This window comes from Vipera berus (genome assembly GCF_964194415.1).
Source record: "Vipera berus genome assembly, chromosome: 2".
Lineage (NCBI taxonomy): Eukaryota > Metazoa > Chordata > Lepidosauria > Squamata > Viperidae > Vipera > Vipera berus.
The window spans coordinates 100,414,088-100,436,341 of record NC_138203.1 but is presented as its reverse complement, the minus strand read 5'-3'; the positions used below and the strand labels follow the sequence as shown (position 1 = coordinate 100,436,341).

Sequence of the window (22,254 nt, the reverse complement as noted above, 5' to 3'; positions counted from 1 at the left end):
CTTTGCTTCTCCCTAAGCCATAGTGTGCAAGTGAGAAGAAGCGGAAGGTCGTATAGATAGTAAAAACAGTCACGAACAAGCATGGTTTTATTTTAAAGTAGAATTCAAGGAGCCGGTGTTATTGCTTAGAACAGGGGTCTTCAAACCTGGCCCTTTTATGACTCATGGACTTCAACTCCCAGAATTCCTCAGCCAGGCACGCTGGCTGAGGAATTCTGGGAGTTGAAGTCCATGAGTCATAAAAGGGCCGAGTTTGAAGACCCCTGGCTTAGAACTTATCTGCCTCTTTCCCCCACCTTATCATGCAATCACGATTAGAGATTTCAGGAAAATATTAAAGATATTGATTGACAAACTACTGATGTTGCAATAATGTTGACACGGTCAGCATTGCTTTCTTTTATTATTCTTTTTTCCCCTCAGACCAACAAAGTTCCCTTTCACAACAACACGGGTATATTAGGAAAAATGTTTAAAGTTTATTATATTTCCTTCTTTCACAGTGAGCAAAGAGGTGCAGAAATTTTGGGTTCTTCCTGATCCATAGTAGACTGGGATTGGATAACAGCAGAACAACACATTTTGTATCTTCCTATGGGACTGTTATAAGGACCACTTACAAGTTCAGGATGTTTTCAGCTTTTCAAGCCACACTGAGTGGCGGGTCATTTATGAACACTTTGGAGAATTGGGAACTGATAGTGTGAAAATGCCCCAAATCTTCTGTGAAACCAGCCATGCAGACAAAACAAAGTACAACAACGATTTTTAAGCCTAGAAGAAAGCAGACACCAAATATAGAGCATTCCAATTATTTCTAACCCTGCCCATTTTCTGCCAGTACGAATCTTCAATCTTCACTGCAATTACTTTCTTGTCACTAATCCATTTGTACATTTTAAAACCCTTAAGGGAAAATTAGCAGGTGGCACAATGTTAAAGACATTACTTTGCCTATTATTGTTTCTGGAAACAAAACCTATTTGGGTAGTATTTCAAAGTTTACTTTCTTTTATGTGATAGCTGCTACTGTCTGCTCCTGTTTTCTGATCTGAAGCAGCCCTACAGATGGAATTTCATTATGGAATAAGGAAATCCAGGGAGACTAGGCGTTGTTGGATGGATGACCGTACAATGAAAGACCAAACTCTCACAAATATCCCTTGGAATTAAAACAAATTCATGAGAATTTAGCAAATATTTTCTTATCATTTTGAGGGAGGAGCAAAGAATCAAGAGTGATTATAATTTGATACCAACCAAATTAAACTTCACTCTTGGGTTGAAGAACTATAGATGTTTTGAACCAAAACCTCTTCATAAAGAACATACAATGTCTAGTTGAGCATTATAGTTTTAAGCCAAACATGTCAAACTCATGACATCACATGACATCATGCAACATATCAGGACGATTTAGTGCATTTGGCCCGTAGGCCGGCAGTTTGACACCCCTGTTTTAAGCCAACACATTTGGTAATCTCCCAGCTAAGGAAAGCTGTCTTAAAATTCCTCTATATAGCTCTAGTCAGAAAAAAAATGAGTGGCCACTATGAACGATTTAGTGCACTGGTAGTTGGCTACTGGGGTCAGGCTTTATGGAATAAGATTGCAGCCAATGTAGTCCTAGTAGGCAAAGCGGCCAAGATGAAACTGCCCGGTATACTGAAATGGTGCATGTCTGAGTCCTTTGTTTTGCAGCTCTCTATTATTGTGGCACAAAGAATTTCAGTGAAAAATAATCATGGGAAAGATGAAATATTAATGCCTAATCAATTTTCTTCTTCTCTTACGGAGATGACGCAAAAATCCACAGCTAGTAATCCAGGAGACATCTGTGCAGATTAAGGGTTTTGCAAGGAGTGAGTCACAGGAACCTGAAACATCTGAGGTTGCCATAAAGCTTGACATTACATGTTCAGACAAAAAACTAGTTACAAAAGGAGCTGGCACCTAAAGGTTTGCCTCAAGTACTTGCAGGATCCTGGGAAGGCCAGTTCTCCTGCACTCCCAGGCTATTTCAAGTATAGTCCCTGAAAGAAAACTGCAATCAGAGAGCAACTGTATTATTTATGGTCAAAGCATAACACACATGCTTCTGTAAACAGGGCTGACCACACTGCTGGTATGGTGCAGTTGATTATGAAACTGCTGGTTGCTTCCAAAGAAAGTTGTCTTACGAGACCAAGAGTACTGCTTTATCTAACCTCTATATGAACACAATAAAAGAGAGGCCATAAGGTGGTTCTGCCCCCATCCCCCCACATTTGTTCAAATACAGGCAGTCCTCCACTTATGAGCACAGCTGGGACCAGAATTTCCACTGCTAAACAAAGCGGTTGTTATTTGAACCATGCCTAATTTTACTTCTTTCCCCCCACAGCTGTTAAGTAAAACACTGCAGTTGTTGAGTGAATCATGCAGTCATTAAGAAAATCCCCCTCCCAATTTTCTTTGCTTCTTTGAAGCCATCTGAGAAGGTTGCAAGTGGTGATCACATGATCCCAGGATAAGCACATGCCTGTTGACAAATGTTCAATTTTTGATCATGTGAGCCTGGGATGCTGTGACAGTCATAAGTGTGAGGATTGGTTATAAGTCACTATTTTCAGTGCCATTGTGACTTTGGACAGTCGCTAAATGAATGGCTGTAAGTGAAGGACTGCCTATAATACTTTATTTAGTCCAGATACACTAAAGTCAATTGTGACTTTATTATTATTATTATTATTATTATTATTATTATTATTATTATTATTATTATTATTATTATTATTATTATTATTTATTGAACTTATATACCACCCTTCTCCCGTAGGACCCAGGGCGGTTCACAAGGCAATTAAAACAACATTACAATACAAAAAGTTAATAACAATTAAAATAGATTAAATTATCCTTGATTAAAAATCTAAAACCCCTATAACTCTGATTAAAAACCCAATTACAATAAGTTAAAAATTAAAAGTTCTCAGTCCTGGCCGGAAAGCTCAAAGAGCCAGGTCTTCAGGTCCCGGCGGAATGAACAAAAATCAGGGGCAGTCCTGAGATCTACGGGTAACTGGTTCCAAAGGGCAGGCGCGCCCACAGAGAAGGCCCTCCCCCTGGGTGTTGCCCGCCGGCAATCCTTTGCTGGCGGCACCCTGAGAAGGCCCTCCCTGTGGGAGTGCACAGGACGAAGGGAACTTGATGCCGGCAGCAGGTGTTCCCTCAGACTTTAGCGGGTTCTCTGTTGATCAAGCATGGGTTGAAATATAGTCCCCAAAAGCTACAGGGCAAGCCAATTTACCAATTGTGGGTGTTAATGCTTCACATTTTAATGATGAGTTAGTATGCTATAGTGGACTAACAGGAAGACTCAATTCTTGTTCACCCTCAGCCATGGAACCTCATTGGATGAATTTGCCCCAGTTATTCACATATCAGCCCAACTAACTTTATAGATTTGCTGTTGCTGTAGGGAAAATAGGAGGAAGGACTACAAATGCTGGCTGCTTAATGAAAGCTAAAATAAAAATCAATCAATTAAACAAACAAACAAAACAAACAAACTCGTCCCTAGTCTTGAAGACTATACCAAGACTTGGGCAGACTTAACCAGCTTTAAACTACAAGGTTCCTAAATTCAGCCCTTGATGGAGGCACCTTCCTTTTCATAAACTCCCCAATTTTCCTGGACGTGTGTTATATCACCAAACCTGAAGAACAGGAAGGCAGTCCTGTCTGGACAGGATCTATGTAGGATATAAATTGGAAATAAAGATTCCAGTTCAAATGTGGTTCCACTTTGAATTATTATACTGAAGGGAAAATCCCAGGGTTATTACTAACTATCAGAAGATAGGCTGGGGCTTCACTCTCTCAGTGCTGAGAACTGGCATGGTACAATACTTAAAGAAGAGTAAACTACAAATTCCTTGACTGAATTTTTATCCAGTCTCAAGTTTACTAAGTATTCAGAGGTGAAGTATGATTCCTTCTCCCTTACGCCTTTCTTATTCTAGGAATAATATTGGCCATGTGATAAGTTGATACAAGAGTCCTGAAAAAAATGATTGTAATGTATTTTGTGCTCTCTAAAGTGAAATGTAATGGCTAAATACTGGCAATGGACATGAAGATTAAAACATCTTTTTTCATATATTGGCACCCAAAACACACAGATCTATACTTTCAGTGAAACCAGTATGGTTTTATACAAATCACTGAAATAAACACATCAGTTCATCTAAATATATAAGAAACTACATCTTACAAAAATATCAATCAGAACAGTTTATCAAAGCTTTCACATATTTCTATAATTCACAGCAAATTACCGTGAATTATATTACATATTGTTTGTTCCTCTAAAAACAGAATCGTATGTAAACTTTGTTGCCCTCCTTATTATATATTTCATTCCCCCCCACCCCCAAATACAGTACTTGATTTGACTGTCTGAACCCTGTAAAAGCCATAAAAAAATAGCACATTGTTTTCTACACTGGCATGAATTTAGGTACTGGTGGTCCTTTAACAAACAGTTAAGCCAAACAGTAAGAGGCTCTTTAAAAGAAAGAAAAAGGCAATTAAAAGCACAAGGCAGCCTTCTAGGGACAGAACCTTTCTGCAACAGAATGTAGTTACAAACAGGAAAGAAGAGGAGATATAACAAGTTGCACTAGAAAATTAGTTACACAGATTAGCATAGATAAGGATGAGGCAGTATTCACTGAGGTTGTAAAACTCATCTTGGGAGCTTGTAGATTGGAGGAGATGATGACATATATAAAGGTCAGAATAGACAAAGAAGTCTTTGACACCCAACTCCGACATTAGAGGGGCTTCATTATGAATTCTAGACATCTCTGAGATCAAAATTTAACCCAAAATGATTCCAGATTTGTCTATCTCCTGAAATGTAATAACCTTTTTACCTGCAGTGGCGTAGCGTGGGTTGTCAGCACCCGGGGCAAGGCAAGTAATTTGCGCCCCCTAACCCGTGAAAATACTGCTGTAATTAAAGTAAAATGCATCTAATGCGCCCCCCCAGATGTTGCGCCCGGTGCGGCCGGCCCCCCCTGCACCCCCCACGCTACGCCACTGTTTACCTGCAGTTCTTATGCAAATGAAAGACTGCAGCACTTCAGCTAGCTGGGAAGGATTTCCTCAGTGCTTTTTTTGTAAAAGAAAAAGGTGCCGGAACTCACACATGTCATACAATCTGCCTTGTATGTTGTATGTTTGTATGTTCCATCCAAAAAAGGTGCCGGAACTCCGTTCTGAGCGTTCTATGAGAAAAAAAGCCCTGGATTTCCTTTCCTGGAAGCTAGTGGAGATTCCTCTGCTAGCAAATAGCAAGTCCATCTGTCCGCTTTGTGAACCACGCTGAGGTGCTTACAAACATTTCTGGGTGCTGTTCTCTGTACGTCCGAAGAGAGGAACATTCAGGGAGAAGAGAGATTCAAAGGCTGAGTCCTAAAGAGTTTTTTTCCCCTAGAATGTTTTTGTCAGAGAATTTTCTGCCACAATACATAATATTTTGTAATGGCTACTCAAGCCCAACCATATTTTAAGCATTTCATTAATAATAGATATGGTAATTTTACATCTTGACTTTTAGCGAGAGGACTGTAATTCTTCCCTTTTCATGGATGTTCTATGTCCCTGAAGACTGAACAAAGATCCCATGACACAATCTAAGCTAATATCCCATTGTTGGCAGGGCTGGAGAAATGCATTAGAAGACTTTTTCTAAGTGCTATATCCATTAAACTTTGCACCCTCAGGGGAAAAACTAAAAGCAAATCTGGAATAAAGTAAAGAGCATAAATTTAGCAAGAATAGGATTGCTGAACACATTTAGAGAGCTACAGCTCAAGGATAAATTTTTTTGTCATCTTAAGTAAAGATTAGCTGGCCACAATAAGACAAATGAAAAATCAGTTTTATTGTTCTGCCCCACTGCTCAAGCTATTAAATAATCTTAACAAGACCATTGCCTAAGTGCTGCTGTGACACAATTAAACAGCATGCTGCCGAGCTATAGAGAAATCGATAGAGACATTAACATCATTTTTTTCTTTTCTATGTTGCTTTTATTCTTACTTTGCCCACACAATTATGCTTTGAGTGAATATTCTCTTGCAAATTTTTATCCATTTAAATGTTACCACTTTTACTGAAATAACAAAAAAACCACTTTAGTTTGTTATACAGTAGTCACTGACAGTTGTTCCAGGCTTAACTGCATGAGAAGAAAGAGATGGATGGATGGATGGATGGATGGATAGATAGATAGACAGACAGATAGACAGACAGACAAACTAGATAGATTAGATAGGTAGATATTCCCTTCTCCCATGTAATTAAATTAGAATATATACACACACACACCTCTCCTAAAATGTGCTACCCTGCTAGGGGTTCCTTCCGACATTATAGCTTCAGATAAAGTATACTGGGCATAAACAACACTGCTTACAGCTTCTGATTTTGGCTTCACAGGAACTAAAGCACATTAAAAGATGGCTATACTAGAGAAACTTTCACCAGTATCCAACTTCTATTTGTAACCACAGGACGGAAAGAAAACCCACATATCATTCTTCATTCCCTCTAAGAAATTAATAAGCAAGGTCATTAAAAAGAGAGAGAAGCACAATAAGTGATCATAAAGTGAAATGTATGAAAATGCTATTTAATTGTATGACTCTCAAGTAACACATATGGCAAAGTGAGTGTGATGTACAGCTTTGTTTCCAAGCAAGCTCTAAACTGTTCCACTGAAATAATTTTTTTCCCCATATAAAAATAATTCTCTGATTTCATCAGATTCTGGACAATTCATTACTAAATGCAAAGTTAACCCCCAAATCTCTTTCAGGAGCATATACTGGAATCCCAAAGGGGATACAACACAAACCCATGATAAGCAATCTCAAAAATCAGCAAGATGAAAAGATCTTGAGATCGTATAGCAATATTATACATTTTGGAAATTAGTGTTTTATGTATAGAATGATTTATATACAGTCTAAGCCAGCAAATTTGCTCCAATTCACCTTTCCACTGTTATAACCCTAAGGAATTTGTCTTTAACAAATACGGAACAAGAATGATGCTCATAAAATTAAGGGGCTGACAAGAATATAAATCAGCTAAGAAGATGTTCTGAAACTGCCTTTTGGCTTTATTTACTACTATCATGGACTATAGATGTGAATATTAGTTTTATCCTTTTTTAAAAAAAATCCTTTAAATCATGATTCACCAACATCTTGAAGTGTTGCCTTTCCTTTACACGAATGAATGAATCCAGATTTGTTTTAAAAACTTTACTGTTTTTCTGAATTCAGGTTTGCTTTAAATTTTTTTTACTGTTGATAAAAACAGGCCAGTGAGATTGTACTGTACTGTTCCCTCTAATGAAGAGAAGGGTGAAGGGTGACATGATAGCAGTGTTCCAATAGTTCAGGGGCTGCCACAAAGAAGAGGGAGCCAAGCTATTCTCCAAAGCACCTGAAGGCAGGACAAGAAGCAATGGATGGAAACTAGTCAAGGGGAGAAGCAACCTAGAACTAAGGAGAAACTTCCTGACAGTTAGAACAATTAACCAGTGGAACAACCTGCCTCCAGAAGCTGTGAATGCTCCAACACTGGAAGTTTTTAAGAAGAGACTGGACAGCCATTTGCCTGAAATGGTATAGGGTTTTCTGCCTGAGCAGGGGGTTGGACTAGATGACCTCCAAGGTCCCTTCCAACTTCAACTACTACTACTACTAATTATATTATTATTATTATTATTATTATTATTATTATTATTATTATTATTATTATTATTGTTGTTGTTGTTGTTGTTGTTGTTGTTATTATTATTATTATTATTATTATTATTATTATTATTATTATTATTATTATTTTGTTTAATGGGAAATTCCCTTTCAAGAAGATTGTAGAAGATAGCAAGACAGACGTCTACATATGTCCTCATCTTTCACAAAGGGTGTATCTTCACTATTTCTCCTTCCAGGCACTTTGATCAAAGTGTAGAAATATGAAAAATTAACTGAATAAATAGGTTTTTGATAAAAAACATTTCTAAATTTCAAGCCAATATTTTGTTTAGGTTGTTTAATATTCCTTTCTAATGATCCTGCAGCACAGAATTGATTACACTGCCCTGAACAATGTTAATTACAAAATGCTGTGCTTAACAGAAGTCTCCCAGTTTTTACATCTGAAGCAAACTAAATATATATATTGACAGGGCACAGTAAAGGTTAGCTACAAGAGCCCAGGAGATCCACTGAAAAGAACAACCTGATACATCAAAACAATACTTGAAAATCTGAGAATTCCCCTATCATGTTAGCTATTAAAAATTGCACATTTGGTTAACAGAAAAAAAAGAACATGTACAAGTAGAAATTTCAGGTTCAAGGTAGTTGTACAGTATGCTTGTTTAACGCATTTTGAACAGACACATAAAACACAAAACCATTCAAACTCTTTAATTTTCAAAATGAGCAATACCTATTTCATTAATATAAATGGTTTTTCTTTCTTTCTTTTTTTTACATTTTTAGGGATCCCTGTAAATTGATCCGTTCCAAAGTGTTATACTCTTGTAGCAACAGCAAAGGTTAAGTTTGGTGGTGCTCTAGAATGTAAGGACCCAACTGAAATTTCTTTGCTAAGTCTCGGTCAATAAATTTTTAACAAATCATTTGTTCTGGGGAGTTAGTGCTCAGGGGCACGACATTATGTACCCAGAATATATGCCTGTCCTATGGGGAATATGTGTACTTTTAATCTTTTAGTGGAAAGTGCAATTGTTCATCAATTGCCATGGATTTTTTTAGAAACGGTTATGCCTTTACACCAAAGTGCCCTATAGCCCTGTATATAAATCAGCTGTGCAGCCAACTTGCCTAAATCTCATAAAATGGCAACAAATTTACAGCTGTTGTCTTGTCTGACAAGGTTGTTAATGTACATCATGATTAGCAATGCAACTCTTATGGCTTTTCTTACATTGTGTTTATTATGAATCTCTTATTCAGAGCGATAATTAACATTTGAAGAACAGAAGTGCAAGTCATTAAGTGTCATTATCTATACTGAATGAAAATACTCCGCATTAGACTTAAAAAAAAATAAGAACCTATTTGTGGCACCTTAAAAACAACATCAAGCCATTAAGACTGCATATATTCACACATACACTGTATAGCAAGTGCAAAATAAAGACTCCTGAATGGAAGAAAATGGAAGTATTATTTAGAAACATAAATTGAAACGCTCCAGATTAACAGGAAAAGCAAAAGGACATGTCGGTGTTTGAGAGAATAATAATTTAATTCACTAATAAACACTAAACACAGAAGCTATGTCAGCCTTAAATACTGCTCTTACCTAACCCTACTAAAAGGTCAGTTGTAGGGAAATAGGACAGATAGAAATGTGGCTTCTACAGCCCTCCTTGTGACCGTCTTACCTGTCATGATCCTCTGAGCTTCATAGGGTTCCATATAGCCAGTGTTTTCTCCTTTGCCCATTTTGTTGACTTCACTCTTGGCATCAAATGGATCGGAGTAGTCATCAGCTATTAAAACCTGAAACAGAGGAAAAAAGGAACACTCTTAGCTTTGGGTACTGGTTTTAAACACTCCCTTTCAAGTTATTTATTTATTTTTATTTTAATTCCATTTATATCCCGCCCTTCTCCAAAGACTCAGGGCGGCTTACAAGCTTAGCAGTAGCCTTCATTCTATGTATATGCCTGCTTATTAGGGCTTTTCACACACACCCCAAGTGGCATTATTACAAAGTCAGCTTAATTGCCCCCAACAATCTGGGTCCTCATTTTACCTACCTCGGAAGGATGGAAGGCTGAGTCAAACTTGAGCCTGGTGGGACTCGAACCTGCACTAATTGCAGGCAGCTGGTGTTACTTAAGGAGGCATTAGCCCACTGCTCCACCAAAACACTTCAAAGCATCACAGGTTCAAACTCAAAAAGCTTCTTTTTTTCTGATGCAGCTGTCCCTTCCCTTTAAACAGTTACCTAGAAACTTTAAGTGGTCCTACTGTGCCTCCATTAGCATGTACACCGCTGGCAGGCAGGAGATTAATTTCTTTGTAGAGTCATCAGTTGTAAAAAAAAGGATTTTACTACTGATCCTTCTAAACTCTAAATCAGGGGCCCCCAACCTTTCGTGAGCCAGTTCCGTGGAGAGTGTTTTTCCCACAGACCAGGGTGATTGTGGTTTCATGCGCTGCTTGGATTCCATGCATGCACAAATGGGACTTTGCTTGCTTGCATGACTTGGTTCCTGGTGGGATTGGTACTGGTCCGCAGCCTGGGAGTTGGGGACCCCTGCTCTATACTATGTTACCAATATGGCTAGTCCTCGACTTACAACTGTTTCCTTAATCACCATTCACATTTATGATTCCAACGGAACCAGTACTTTATGGCAAGTATAGTACCCCCCCACCCAAGCTTTGGTAAATGGTTGCACTGCCTCCCATGGTCACGTGACACATGTCAGGCACTTGGCAACAGGTCACATTTATGAATAGTCACAGCATTTTGCAGTCATGTGACTGCGATTCATCATCAGTTTTTTGCTGGTTTCTAGCCCTTTTTTCCAATTCCTGGTGAAAACAGTCCATATGAATGAATGAATATATAAATTATGACTACTATCATTTGCTTAATGACTGTGACATTCACTTAATGACTGTGGCATTTGCTTAAGGACTATGGTATTTGCTTAACAACCTTAGCAAAAATGATGGTAAGATCGCTTTTGGTCATGTGGGTGCCACATCAAACTCGTGACATCACATGACGTCGCACAACGTATCAGGACGGTTTTGCCATTGCCGGCAATGGGGTGGGCGCAGCTTCCGGATGATGCATCCAGCCTGCGGGCTGGCAGTTTCACATCTCTGATAGGGTCTTAACAACTTGAAACCAATTTCTGGTTCCAATTGCAGTCATAAATCAAGGACCACCTGTGGATATTAGGCAAGTCATATTTGAACACTTCCATAGAGCTATGAAACATTTTGCTTCATTTTTGACTAAATACAACATCCCTTAGGAAATTCACCAGCTGCATAAATGTGTCATGAAGCTATCTATGGTTGAATAAAATTAATGTAATTATCAAACATCCCATATCTTTATTTTATTGTCTTTAAAATAATAAGACTCTACTGATTTAGGCCATCAAGTTTAATGTCCTGCTCACTTAGGGTTACAGATATCTGAACCAGTAAAGGAAGTCACAGACAACTGTGAATGAGGACAAACGGGGAAGGGGGAGGGATGGGGACACACAACTGATCTACTTTCCTACAAAAGCAAAAAAAAACTCCAAATGAGGGGAGAGGGAGGGACACACACACACACACACACACACACAGAAAGAGAGGGGGGAGGGAGAGGGAGGGGAGGTGGAGATGAAATCACTCCAGCATCCAAGATTGGTTTTTCAATCCTTACATTTCTCCAACAAATATTTATTTTCAATATGTGAGTGGAATTTCTCACAAATAATATTTTTCATGTTATATTTGATAAGAATGATTCTTTTGACAGAATCAACCACAGTGGTCATAGATGGAAAGTGGTGGATTGAAGCCAGTTGCTGGAATCAGGAAATAAATGAAATAATGCAAATCTAGGCTGTTGATGGATGAGGGAAAGAAAGAAACAGACAATATACAAAGTCACAATACATGAAAGCTTGAATATCTACTGTTGTGAAAATAGTCCATTAAAAAAAAGATATTAAAAAAACCCCATAATATTTGATTTTAAAGCTATGTCTGCTGGACGGAGGAGATATTATCCTTTTTTTTGCTAAATGTCCAGTAGCCCTAAATTCACTGCAAAAAGCATCTCCGACAGATGATTGTCCAGCCTCTGTTTGAATACATAAAATGAAAAAAGAGTCCGCCTGGTAACAAATTCCACTCCTCTTACTGTTATAATTTTTCTTCCTAACCACCAACTACTAGAACATGCCTTTCTGTAACTTGAAATCATCAATCCTTCTGGGTTAAAAAAGAAAGATCTTGATCTTCTCCTGTGTGACATCCTTTCAGATATTTGAAAATTGTTACTATAACTGTCTGTGGTGTTCTCGTCTCAGAAATAAATGTTCTTAGTTCCGTTAATCCCTCTTTTTAAGACTGACTTTCAAGATTCCAATCATTAAGGCTGCCCTACTCTGAATCTGAAACAATTTGTCTGAATTTTACTTAATGCTCAGAACTGGAAGTAGTACTTCACCAACAAAAAAATAAAATGAATGTAATTATTTCCTTTGATTTAGAAATTATGCTTCTGTTGATGCAATCTAAAATGGCATTTGCCTTTTTTGAAGGAATATATCTATATTCAGTTTGCTATCAATTACTATTCCAGGTTCTTTTTTTATAAGTATATTATATTCCATCTATCTCCTCATCTAACACATCAATACAAATGTTGAAGAGTGCAAGACAGAGAATTGGGATTTCTCTCTCAATACTTTCCTTCAGTTTTCTAAATAACCACTCAGTTATTTAGTTATTCTGAACACAATTATTTATGTATATTTATTATTATTATTTATTAATTCGGTTTATATCCCGCCCTATTCCCGAAGGACTCAGGGCGGTTTACAGGGCAGAATTTAAAAACAATACAATATAAAATTAAAATAAAATAAAATTAAGTATAGCCCCAAAAAGTCAAAATCACAATTTAAAACCATTAAAACCCCTCAGTCCAGGCCAGATAGCTCAAAGAGCCAGGTTTTTAGGTCCCAGCAAAACGAACGAAGGTCGGGGGCAGTCGGAAGTTCCGTTGGCAGTTGATTTCATAGGGCAGGCGCACCCACAGAGAACGCCCTCCCCCTGGGGATCACCCGCCGGCAATCCTTGACCGGCGGTACCCTGAGGAGGCCCTCCCTGTGGGAGCGCATAGGACGATGGGAAATTGACACTGGCAGCAGGTGCTCCCTCAGATAATCCAGGCCCATGCCATTTAGGGCTTTATAGGTCATCACCAGGACCTTGAATCTCACCCGGAGATATTCTGCCTTAATTATTTTTACAAACAACCCAAAGTGGTAAACATATCCAACACATCTTCCTTCTCCTGTTTTCCTCACAACAGCAACTCTGTGAAGGTGGGTTCGGCTGAGAGAGAGTGACTGGCCCAAAGTCACCCAGCTAGCTTTCTTGGCTAAGGCAGGACTTGAACTCATGGTCTCCTGCGTTCTAGCCTGGTGTCTTATCCACTTAATTATCATGCCATCCAGAACATACTTAACTGGCTTTCTCATAAGAACATCAAGAGCTACTTTATATATTACAAGTAGTCTGGAACTTCTATTGCCAAGTGAGATGGTCATTAAGTGAGTCACATCCAATTTTACAATCTTTTTGCTGAAGTTAAGTGAATCATATAGTCTTTAAGCGAATCACATGGTCATTAAGTGAATCTGGCTTCCCCCACTGACTTCGCTTCTCAGAAGTCACAAACGATAATCACATGATCCCAGAATGCTGCAACTGTCATAAATACATACCAGCTGCCAAGTGCCTAAATTTGGATCACATGACTATGGGGATGCCACAATGGTCATAAGTGTGAGAACTGGTTGTAAGTCACTTTTTTGAGCATTGCCATAACTTTAATTGGTCACTAAATGAATGGTTGTAAGTTGAGGTCTACCTGTACAGAACTTAACTGTTTGAAATACTTTATGTCCTTATTTGAGCATTTAATAATTACTATATATAGGATCTGTTTACTTTTCCAATATGTTTATCCATTTTAGTAGCAAAATCATATATTCAGAAATAAACCCAGGGCTTTTTTTCTCATAGAACGCTCAGAATGGAGTTCTGGCACCTTTTTTTGGATGGAACCTTGTAGGGTAGGCAAGGCGGGTTGTATGACATGTGTGAGTTCCGGCACCTTTTTCTTTTACAAAAAAAGCACTGTATAAACCTGACTCTAATTATTATTGCTTCTTAAATATATTTAGATGGCCTCTAAAATATCATTTAACTGTATATTAAAAGTTCTAATCAAGCTTAGTATCTTGTTTAGGTAACGCATTTGAGCCCTAACATATTTTATATTATTATCTATTGGGTACACTTATTATTATTTCTATGAATTGTCAATAAATTTGTTTACATGTTAATCTAAGATAGTGATTTTTAACAGTGGTCTATAGCAAAGCTGGCAAACAATTGAGAGATATGACTTGCAAGTTATCTTCAATGTTTTCCAACTCTAAATTATTCTATAAGAGCAACAAAAAGACATCCCTCTTCCTTTATTTATTGTTAAATATCTTGATCTCAGATATAAATTTGCATATTTAAGTCTTTCCAGTATCACATTAATGAGATTCAACATGATTTCACTTGCCTGCGTGACCACTTTATATTGGGCTTTCCGAGGCCCTAGCCCAGGGGTAGGCAACCTCGGCTCTTTTATGACTCATGGACTTCAACTCCCAGAATTCCTGAGTCAGCTCTGCTGAGTCAGGAATTCTGGGAGTTGAAGTCCATGAGTCATAAAAGAGCCGAGGTTGCCTACCCCTGCCCTAGCCTTTACTTTACATCAGATTTGAGGTAACAGGCTGGACATTTGCCTATATTTGTTCTATCTAGAGAACTTCCTCTGAAGATCAGTAATGATAACAAAGCTCTGTAACTATCTGCTTTATACCCATCACACAGCAAGGTAAGCACACTATCAAACAGGTCTGCTGATGTTCCATATGGAAGCGTCTTGTAACTTACCCAGAATCCCCTATAGTGCACAATGGCATCAAAGAAGATAAACTAGGCCTCCCGAACAGATAGGGAGAGAATTCCCCCCCCCCAAAAAAAGGAATTCTAAGAAACCCTGGCTTAGGAAAAGTAGCTCCAAAAGGACATTTGTTTTTTTTCAGTAGCATGGCCAAGTGTCATATATGAAAGGAGAGTGCAGATTAACAGGAAACAAGACATGAGTGCAGCTGAGCTAGAGAGGCCTTTGTGTGATTAAGCAAAGCATCTCTTAACATCCTAATATTCTTCAGAGCCCTTGCCAACTCCTCCCTACTCTTCCAGGATGACAATTTCCAGAGTAATTATTGTTTCATCTTCAGGGTATGGGGTTTTTTTTTGTTATTTTGGACCACTCAAGTGTAAGCTAACACTGTCCCTCATTTGACATGTAATTTAAGCTGTATTCAAGGGGTTCATTAAATGCAAATTGCTAAAGATGACAAGTGCAAAATGAGGGGGATGCCCCCTTCCTTCTCTTTTTTCTTTCTCCGTCTCTGTCTCTGTCTCTCTCTCTCTCCCCCACCCATCCCCATCCCCCCACTAAGCATTTGTAATGACTGGCTGATTATTGCCACTTTAACAGTTCGCTCAAAGAAAGACCTCTGCTCTGCTTGCTATCTCCTGTCTATGTGGGTCCAAACTGCAATCAGCAGTGCTGTCAGAGCTGTGTCAAAGGCCGGGTGCTTAGCTCAAAGACAACAGTGTGCATCAGGCAAGAGTAATTTCTCCCCTTAACAACAGCAGGTTTTATCTGCAGAAGCCCTGCAGCTGAAAACACCATCCATTTTCTTCCCTGATTGGCTGCTGATAGATAAGCATCTTGGGTGCTCTCCTGTCCCCCTGCAGCAAAGGGGCTGACACCATAATAGCTGCCTTTCTTGGGGTGAGTAGGAAATCTAAAATGAGCAATGCATTTTTTTTTTAAAAAAATTGATCATTCAGCCTTCACATTTGCCAAAAAGGGGGGAAAAACGAGTAAATTAAACTTAAAAAAACCTGTCAAACAGGCTTGTGTTCAATGCTGGTCTTGTTTAAGGGCTTCTGTAATGCATTCTCAACCCTGCAGTACGTCACAGTTTTGTTCAATCTGGAGGCATCCCAGTAGGCATTGGAATGGCAAAAGCCCAGAATTCCTAGCTAGGATAATAAGAATTGGAACTGGGTGACAATTTCCAAAATGCTGGAAAAGAAGGCAAGGCATCATATTTTGAAACGCTGATGAAGAAGAGGCTTGCTAGAGCTGTATTTTCCCTTCTCTCAACCCGTTCCTATGAAGTAAGCCCTTGCCAGTCGCTCTTTTTTCTCCCTACTTTAACAACGGACTAGTCATTTTACTGTCAGTTTAGCAATTCTGCACGTGCCTTTTTTTAAATGTTAGGTAACGTTTTCCAAATAAAACAATTCTTCCTGTTTTATGTGAGAAACCCAGACAGAGTGAAAGAGGAAGAAAGGTGAAAGTAGTTATCCATGGAGTTTTAACAAATTCTTGCATTTAGACATTATGAGACTAAATGATTGGTTGCTGAACTAGATGTACCCTTGTGAATGATAGAGAACACATGTGTGTTTTATATACATAAATGCCCTCAGCCACTTCTAATACTGGACAGAGGGGTAAAAAGCCTTCCTCCTTCCTTTTCTACCAGATAATAATATCAAGCAAATGAAAAAGTCAAACTGCTGTTTACAAGAGATTGTCCTTAACTTCACGGAATATTTGACCACTACTGAGTTGAATCAAACACAGGACTGTCAAGGAACTCAAACTAAACCAAAACAACATTCACAGAGATCCTGAGATTTATAGGAACTACCCCTCAATGCGATTGGACTGATGAATAAGCAAATTCAGTAAACCAAGATCGATGTTTTAACTATCATGGCCTGGTTTTAATCTGAGTAACATTAGATAAGACTGGTGGATCCTTCTTAAAAACCTTTCATCTATTCAAAAGTCCATATATTAAATTAATCAAGGGATTAAGCTATTGCAAAAACATTAACCCTGGGGGGGGGGAAAGAAAGATCAGATAATCAGGATAAATTTGGTAAACCTGGTCTCTTTCTAAGACAGCTACATATCTCCATTCTTATTAAAATTAGATATACAAATCAGGAGCTGTCAAAAGATCTTCCAGCTGCCCAATTCTATTTCCGTTTAAATTACAATTTAGAATTTGTAGCTTAAATAAAACTGCTGGCCTATGCTGACACATGGTTTATTTCATACTTGCCTACAGTGTTTTTTTTTTAGTTTTAAGTCTGGAGGATGGAGGACTGGGGTGGGGGAGACTTGGAGCTGATCCCTTTGTTTGCATGGCTGAGTTTTAATAATGCATTTACAGTTGCAACATTTTAAAGTCCCATTACAGGTATAACGCCAGACAAGATGTACCTAGACCAGTATTCATTTCAAGGAAAAATTAACTTAGTTCCTAAACTCAATGAGAATAAATTAATTTTTTTCTAAAATGTTGCTGATGCTGGAATACCATAGAATAGATAAGACAGAATATGTATCTTCATTGATTATCAATTTGTGCCTGGCTCATTTATATATGGATCCTAGGTTTAAAACTTAAATGAAAAAAATCCTTGTAAATTATAAGAATGGTTACATATCCTTCCATATACTCTGATTAATTCAGGAATTCTCCATGTTCCTTTTTTCCCCTGCTGTGTAAATTGGAGGTGGAATCCTTGGTGCATCCTGAACTTGGTTATTTGCTTGCAGTTTTTTCATTACCCAACTAGGTAACATCATCAGTGCTAATGAGTGTGGGGTTTGCTTTCTGTTTATATACAGTAGCACCCCATACTCGCTACTTACCTAGTTGGATAATGAAAAGTCTAAAAGCACAACAACCAAATTCAGAGAGCACCAACACTTCAATCCTGATCTACATATATTCTCTTATTCACACTGAATGTCGCAAAACACGACATAAAAGACTTTCCTAAAGAAACCATGCATTAAGATTAGTTTTCAAATAAGGGGTTTCATTTCAGTAAAAATGATTTTTCACTGAACCTGATTTTTTTTAGTCTGCCTTCTTTAGTTTTAGTCTGCCTTCTTCTGTAAAGATTGTGGAAAGGGACTGCTACACAATCATATATACAAGTCAGGGTGATAAACACCAGCCTAGATACTTTAAAAGTTAGTCAAAATCATGGAGGGGAAATGTATGAATTGCTATTAATTACTGTGCTACCTTCAGGTTTCAGAAACAAGATACTAAAGGAGCAATATACAAGAGGTTGGCTTCTGATGAAAAAGGGATGGTTATTACCTCAATTCTACACCTGTTTCTTACTCTTAAAAAACAAGGCACCGTACTAGATGAAGCTCTAGTTTGTTCTGGCAAAGCTCTTCTGACCTTTGCAATATATCAAATCATTTTGGGTGTAAAAAGTTCTCTTTAATGCAAAAAAAGCATATATAAACAAAGGTGAACATCAAATTTGGAAATTTCAACACTTTTCTAAATGAGCATTTCCCCCCCCCCCACCCCCACTTTTGAATTTCCAATAGGAGAGGGCAAGGAAGGAGAAGAAACCCGTGAATAGCATCTTCAGAATCTTGTTCTTTTCAACCAAATGACAAAAGTGATGTTGCAACTCAAGCTCTGTCCATTTTGGATGTGTGTGATATCACAGGGAATGTAAAAAAAATAATAACAGTGGGGCTTTTATTGCAATGCCATGATGCTGCTTTCATTACTTTGCCCTCCTTGTTCCTCCACGGACACCACTGAGATCAATGCAAAAGAGTAATGTGCAAAAATGTTGGACTCCAGACTCAAGATGGTTGCAAAAATGTTGGACTCCAGACTCATGACTGATGAAGTCCTTTAGCCATTGCCATTCTATCAAATTCCCACGCTGAACTGTGAACTTTCCCAGTTTGCAAGACTTTTCAAAACAAAACTCATCACATGACCAAAATGGGGAAAAAAAAGACGATGGCAGAGATTTTCCTGGGGTATTATACACATTGTGTGGTTTTACTGATCTGGCAAAGAGAGCACCTTTCTTGCCTTTCTTGGGCATGACCTCAAAAATCAACCACAAATTCAAAGCAGATGCCAGAAATTGGGCATTTCAAACTGCTTTTCTGCAATTCAAATAGAGCAGGATGGCAACTTCATTCACTCACAGTGAGACTCCGAAGACCACCATGTATTCTGATTAATAGAGCAAGGATCATCTTTCCATCATGCCCTTGCCTACTCAGCAAGAAGGAAATTTATATTTCAGGTGTAAAACCCACTTCTAATCTGTTTAACTGCTTCAGAAACCAGAGGCAATTACACCTAATGGAAGTTACATGTCTCCATTAAGATTCATGTCAAGCAACTACTGATAGATTTTTCCTTCCCAAAGCTCTAGTCCCTGGGAGCAGTAGCGCAGGGGACACTAGAGAGAAGAAGTGGAAGACACTCTAACAAAAAACACTCTTAAGCACCACCAAGAAATATTTCTTGGAATAACAGAATTGGAAGGGTCTTAGTTTAGATTGAATCTGGAGGAGCTTGTCTATTGTGACGTTAGAAATTAATACTACCGTTTGTCAACAAAATTTATTTTTCACAGCTTAATTCTCACACAGCACTAAGGCCAAATGTATACTCTTCTATAACTTTACACATCCTGCTTTTTCCAAAAAGCTCATAGCTCAATAAGTAGGGCCAGTGCTTTTTTTGTAAAAGAAAAAGGTGCCGGAACTCACACATGTCATACAACCCGCCTTGCCTACCCTACAAGGTTCCATCCAAAAAAGGTGCCGGAACTCCGTTCTGAGTGTTCTATGAGAAAAAAAGCCCTGAGTAGGGCTATCCCTACTCCGACTTGTAACAACTGTGTGCAGTGACTTAAAGACGTTCCTGCTTAAAAATTTGCATAAGCACCGCCAAAGTACTACACAAAAGATCTCTTTTGTTTCCTGAATTGCCTACTGCTGCTTTTACAGTTAAGAAAGCCACCATTCAGCCGCTCAGGGTAAACTTTTCTATGACTTTTCCAGATATGTGCCGACCTACAAAACAAACACCACTCTAGACTGGGTGAGAAGCAGGAAAATGACAGATTCATCTCTTTCACATCCAGCCAGCCTTAATCTGGTTTGAACATCCTTCCCAGGCAATTCTGGTTTTTTTTTTTATTTTTTTAAGCAGCAACAATAAAAATTGTTGGGAGAAATCTTACTTCCCATCAAATATGACTCGCAACATGAATTTCAATAGGATTCCTGCTTTTGCAGAGAGATTTTGGCAATTTGATTTGTTTTCTGTCTCTCATACTCAGTTACTACTCTTCCTTTACTTTTTTTTCAGATCCCAAAGTTCAAAATCCTACCCATTGGTACATATTGACAGATCAGTCACATTTTCAAAAGAGCTTTAAAAGTCTGATATCTATGAAGACCATAAGGAAAAGTATTTCCTAGAGCAGAGGTCCCCAACCCCCAGTCCGTGGACCGGTACCAGGCTGCGGCATGCCGGTAATGGGTCTGCACAAACAAAGCCCCATCTGCGAGATGCAGGCAGCACACAAAACCACACACCTTCCAGTCCGCAGAAAAATCTCTCTCCATGGAACAGGTCCCTGGTGCCCAAAAGGTTGAGGACCTCTGAGTTGTGGCAGCACAGTGGTTAGAATGCAGTATTGCAGGTTAACTCTGCTCACATTGCCAGGAGTTCGATCCCCTCAATCTTGATCGGGTCAAGGTTGACTCAGCCTTCCAAGGCCGGTAAAATAAAGACCGAGATTGTTGGGGGTAATATGCTGACCCTATAAACCGCTTAGAGGGCTGTGAAACACTATGAAGTGGTATATAAGTCTAAGTGCTACTGCTATTTACTACTGCATTGAAGAGCCTGTCATCTGGAACATTCTCTCCTCAGAAGGGAGGTGGGTCTCCACTCTTTTGGCCTTTGGAAAAAATTTGAAAACAGGGCTCTGTTCTCTTATTTGCAGCTTACAGAGGAGAATGCAGCTGTGAAAGCTCTCCCCTCTCTTTAAATTAACTTTTTAACACTGAATCTTAATAATCCTTGCCTGTTTTTTTTCAATTTTATACACTGTTTTTATGTTTCAATATTTTATTTGTATACCACCTGGAGATGAGTGATCTCAAAATCCAATAAATAAATAAATAAATAAATAAATGTACTAGAATCAGTGTGACTTTACTAAGAACAATTCTTGCCAGACCAAACATACCTCATTTTTTTGATGGGAAAATATCCTTAATAGTTTTAAGTAGACATAATATACCTTGACATCAGTAAAATATTGGACTACATATCCTGTGGTATGCTGATTATCAAGCTAGTTAGATGTAGGCTCGATAGCATGACAATTAAATTTATACGTATCTGATTTGACAATCGTAGAAAACAGGGGTCCCTAATCCCTGGGCCAAGGCCTACTACTGGGCCATGAGCCATTTGGAACTGGGCCGAGGAAGGAGTGGGTAAGTGCACGAGCACACTCCATTTGCATGAGCAGCATGCATGTGTGCTTGTCATTCATGTAAATGGAGCTGCACGCTTACCCGCTGCTCGCAAGGAACCATCCTCCCTACCCCTGGCCCACAAAGACAGAAAAGTTGGGGAACTCTGGAATAAAAAGAATGTCATTGTTCTTCCATATTAAATTGGAAAGGGATACCAACTGGGCTACAACAAGGATCAGTCTTAGAACTTCTATTTTTGAATTTTTTTTTATTAAAAGTTCTGATAAATATGTAGAAAGAAGCAATGCTGATCAGAGTCGGATGATAGAAGAGCTAGTGGTGTAATTAATACTCTAGAAAAGGAATATTCTCAACCTGTGAAATGTGACATTTTCCACAAGAAAAGCGGGAGCACTGTCAAAATTTGTTCTGGGATTTGACACCCCAAAGTAAGCAACTATGATATTGCAACATATGAAAACTTCAGGTCATAAGACATATTTATTTTCCAATGGTTTTGTTTGTTTTACTGGGGAGAAGAGGTGTCACAGACATTTATTTATTATTTTAAGGGATTACAATATTGTAAAGTTTGGAACTTTTATGGTAAAGTTTAGAACTTTAAAGTTCAGAACTCTTCTACAAGAGACAATAACACGTTGAAGAAGAGAGTTGAAAATAGCAGTATGAAATTTAACACAGACTGTATTTGGTAACAAAAGTGAAGTGCACGGATACCGGATAGGGAATACTGACTTGATAATAGTACTTGGGGAAAAAACCCCCTAGGAATAGTAGATTAAAATTCAAACAGCTAGCATTTTAATGAAGCTGCAAGGAAGTTTAGACTGCATCAACAGGAATATTAAATCCAAACTGCGCAAAAGTAATTAATCTAGTCAATTCTACTCATACTTTGCCTTGAGTGAGTGCGGTATCCAATTCTGGTGCCACACTTTG

The 22,254-nt window shown here is 38.4% G+C and overlaps 1 protein-coding gene across 1 annotated transcript in view; it reads right to left on the bottom strand.

Moving 5' to 3' along the window:
• SHB (SH2 domain containing adaptor protein B) overlaps positions 1 to 22,254 on the bottom strand; it is a 167,333-nt gene that overhangs the window by 92,351 nt on the left and 52,728 nt on the right. The window contains 1 exon segment of the mRNA XM_081317792.1: positions 9,482 to 9,599. Coding sequence (XP_081173918.1) covers positions 9,482 to 9,599 — 118 coding nt within the window.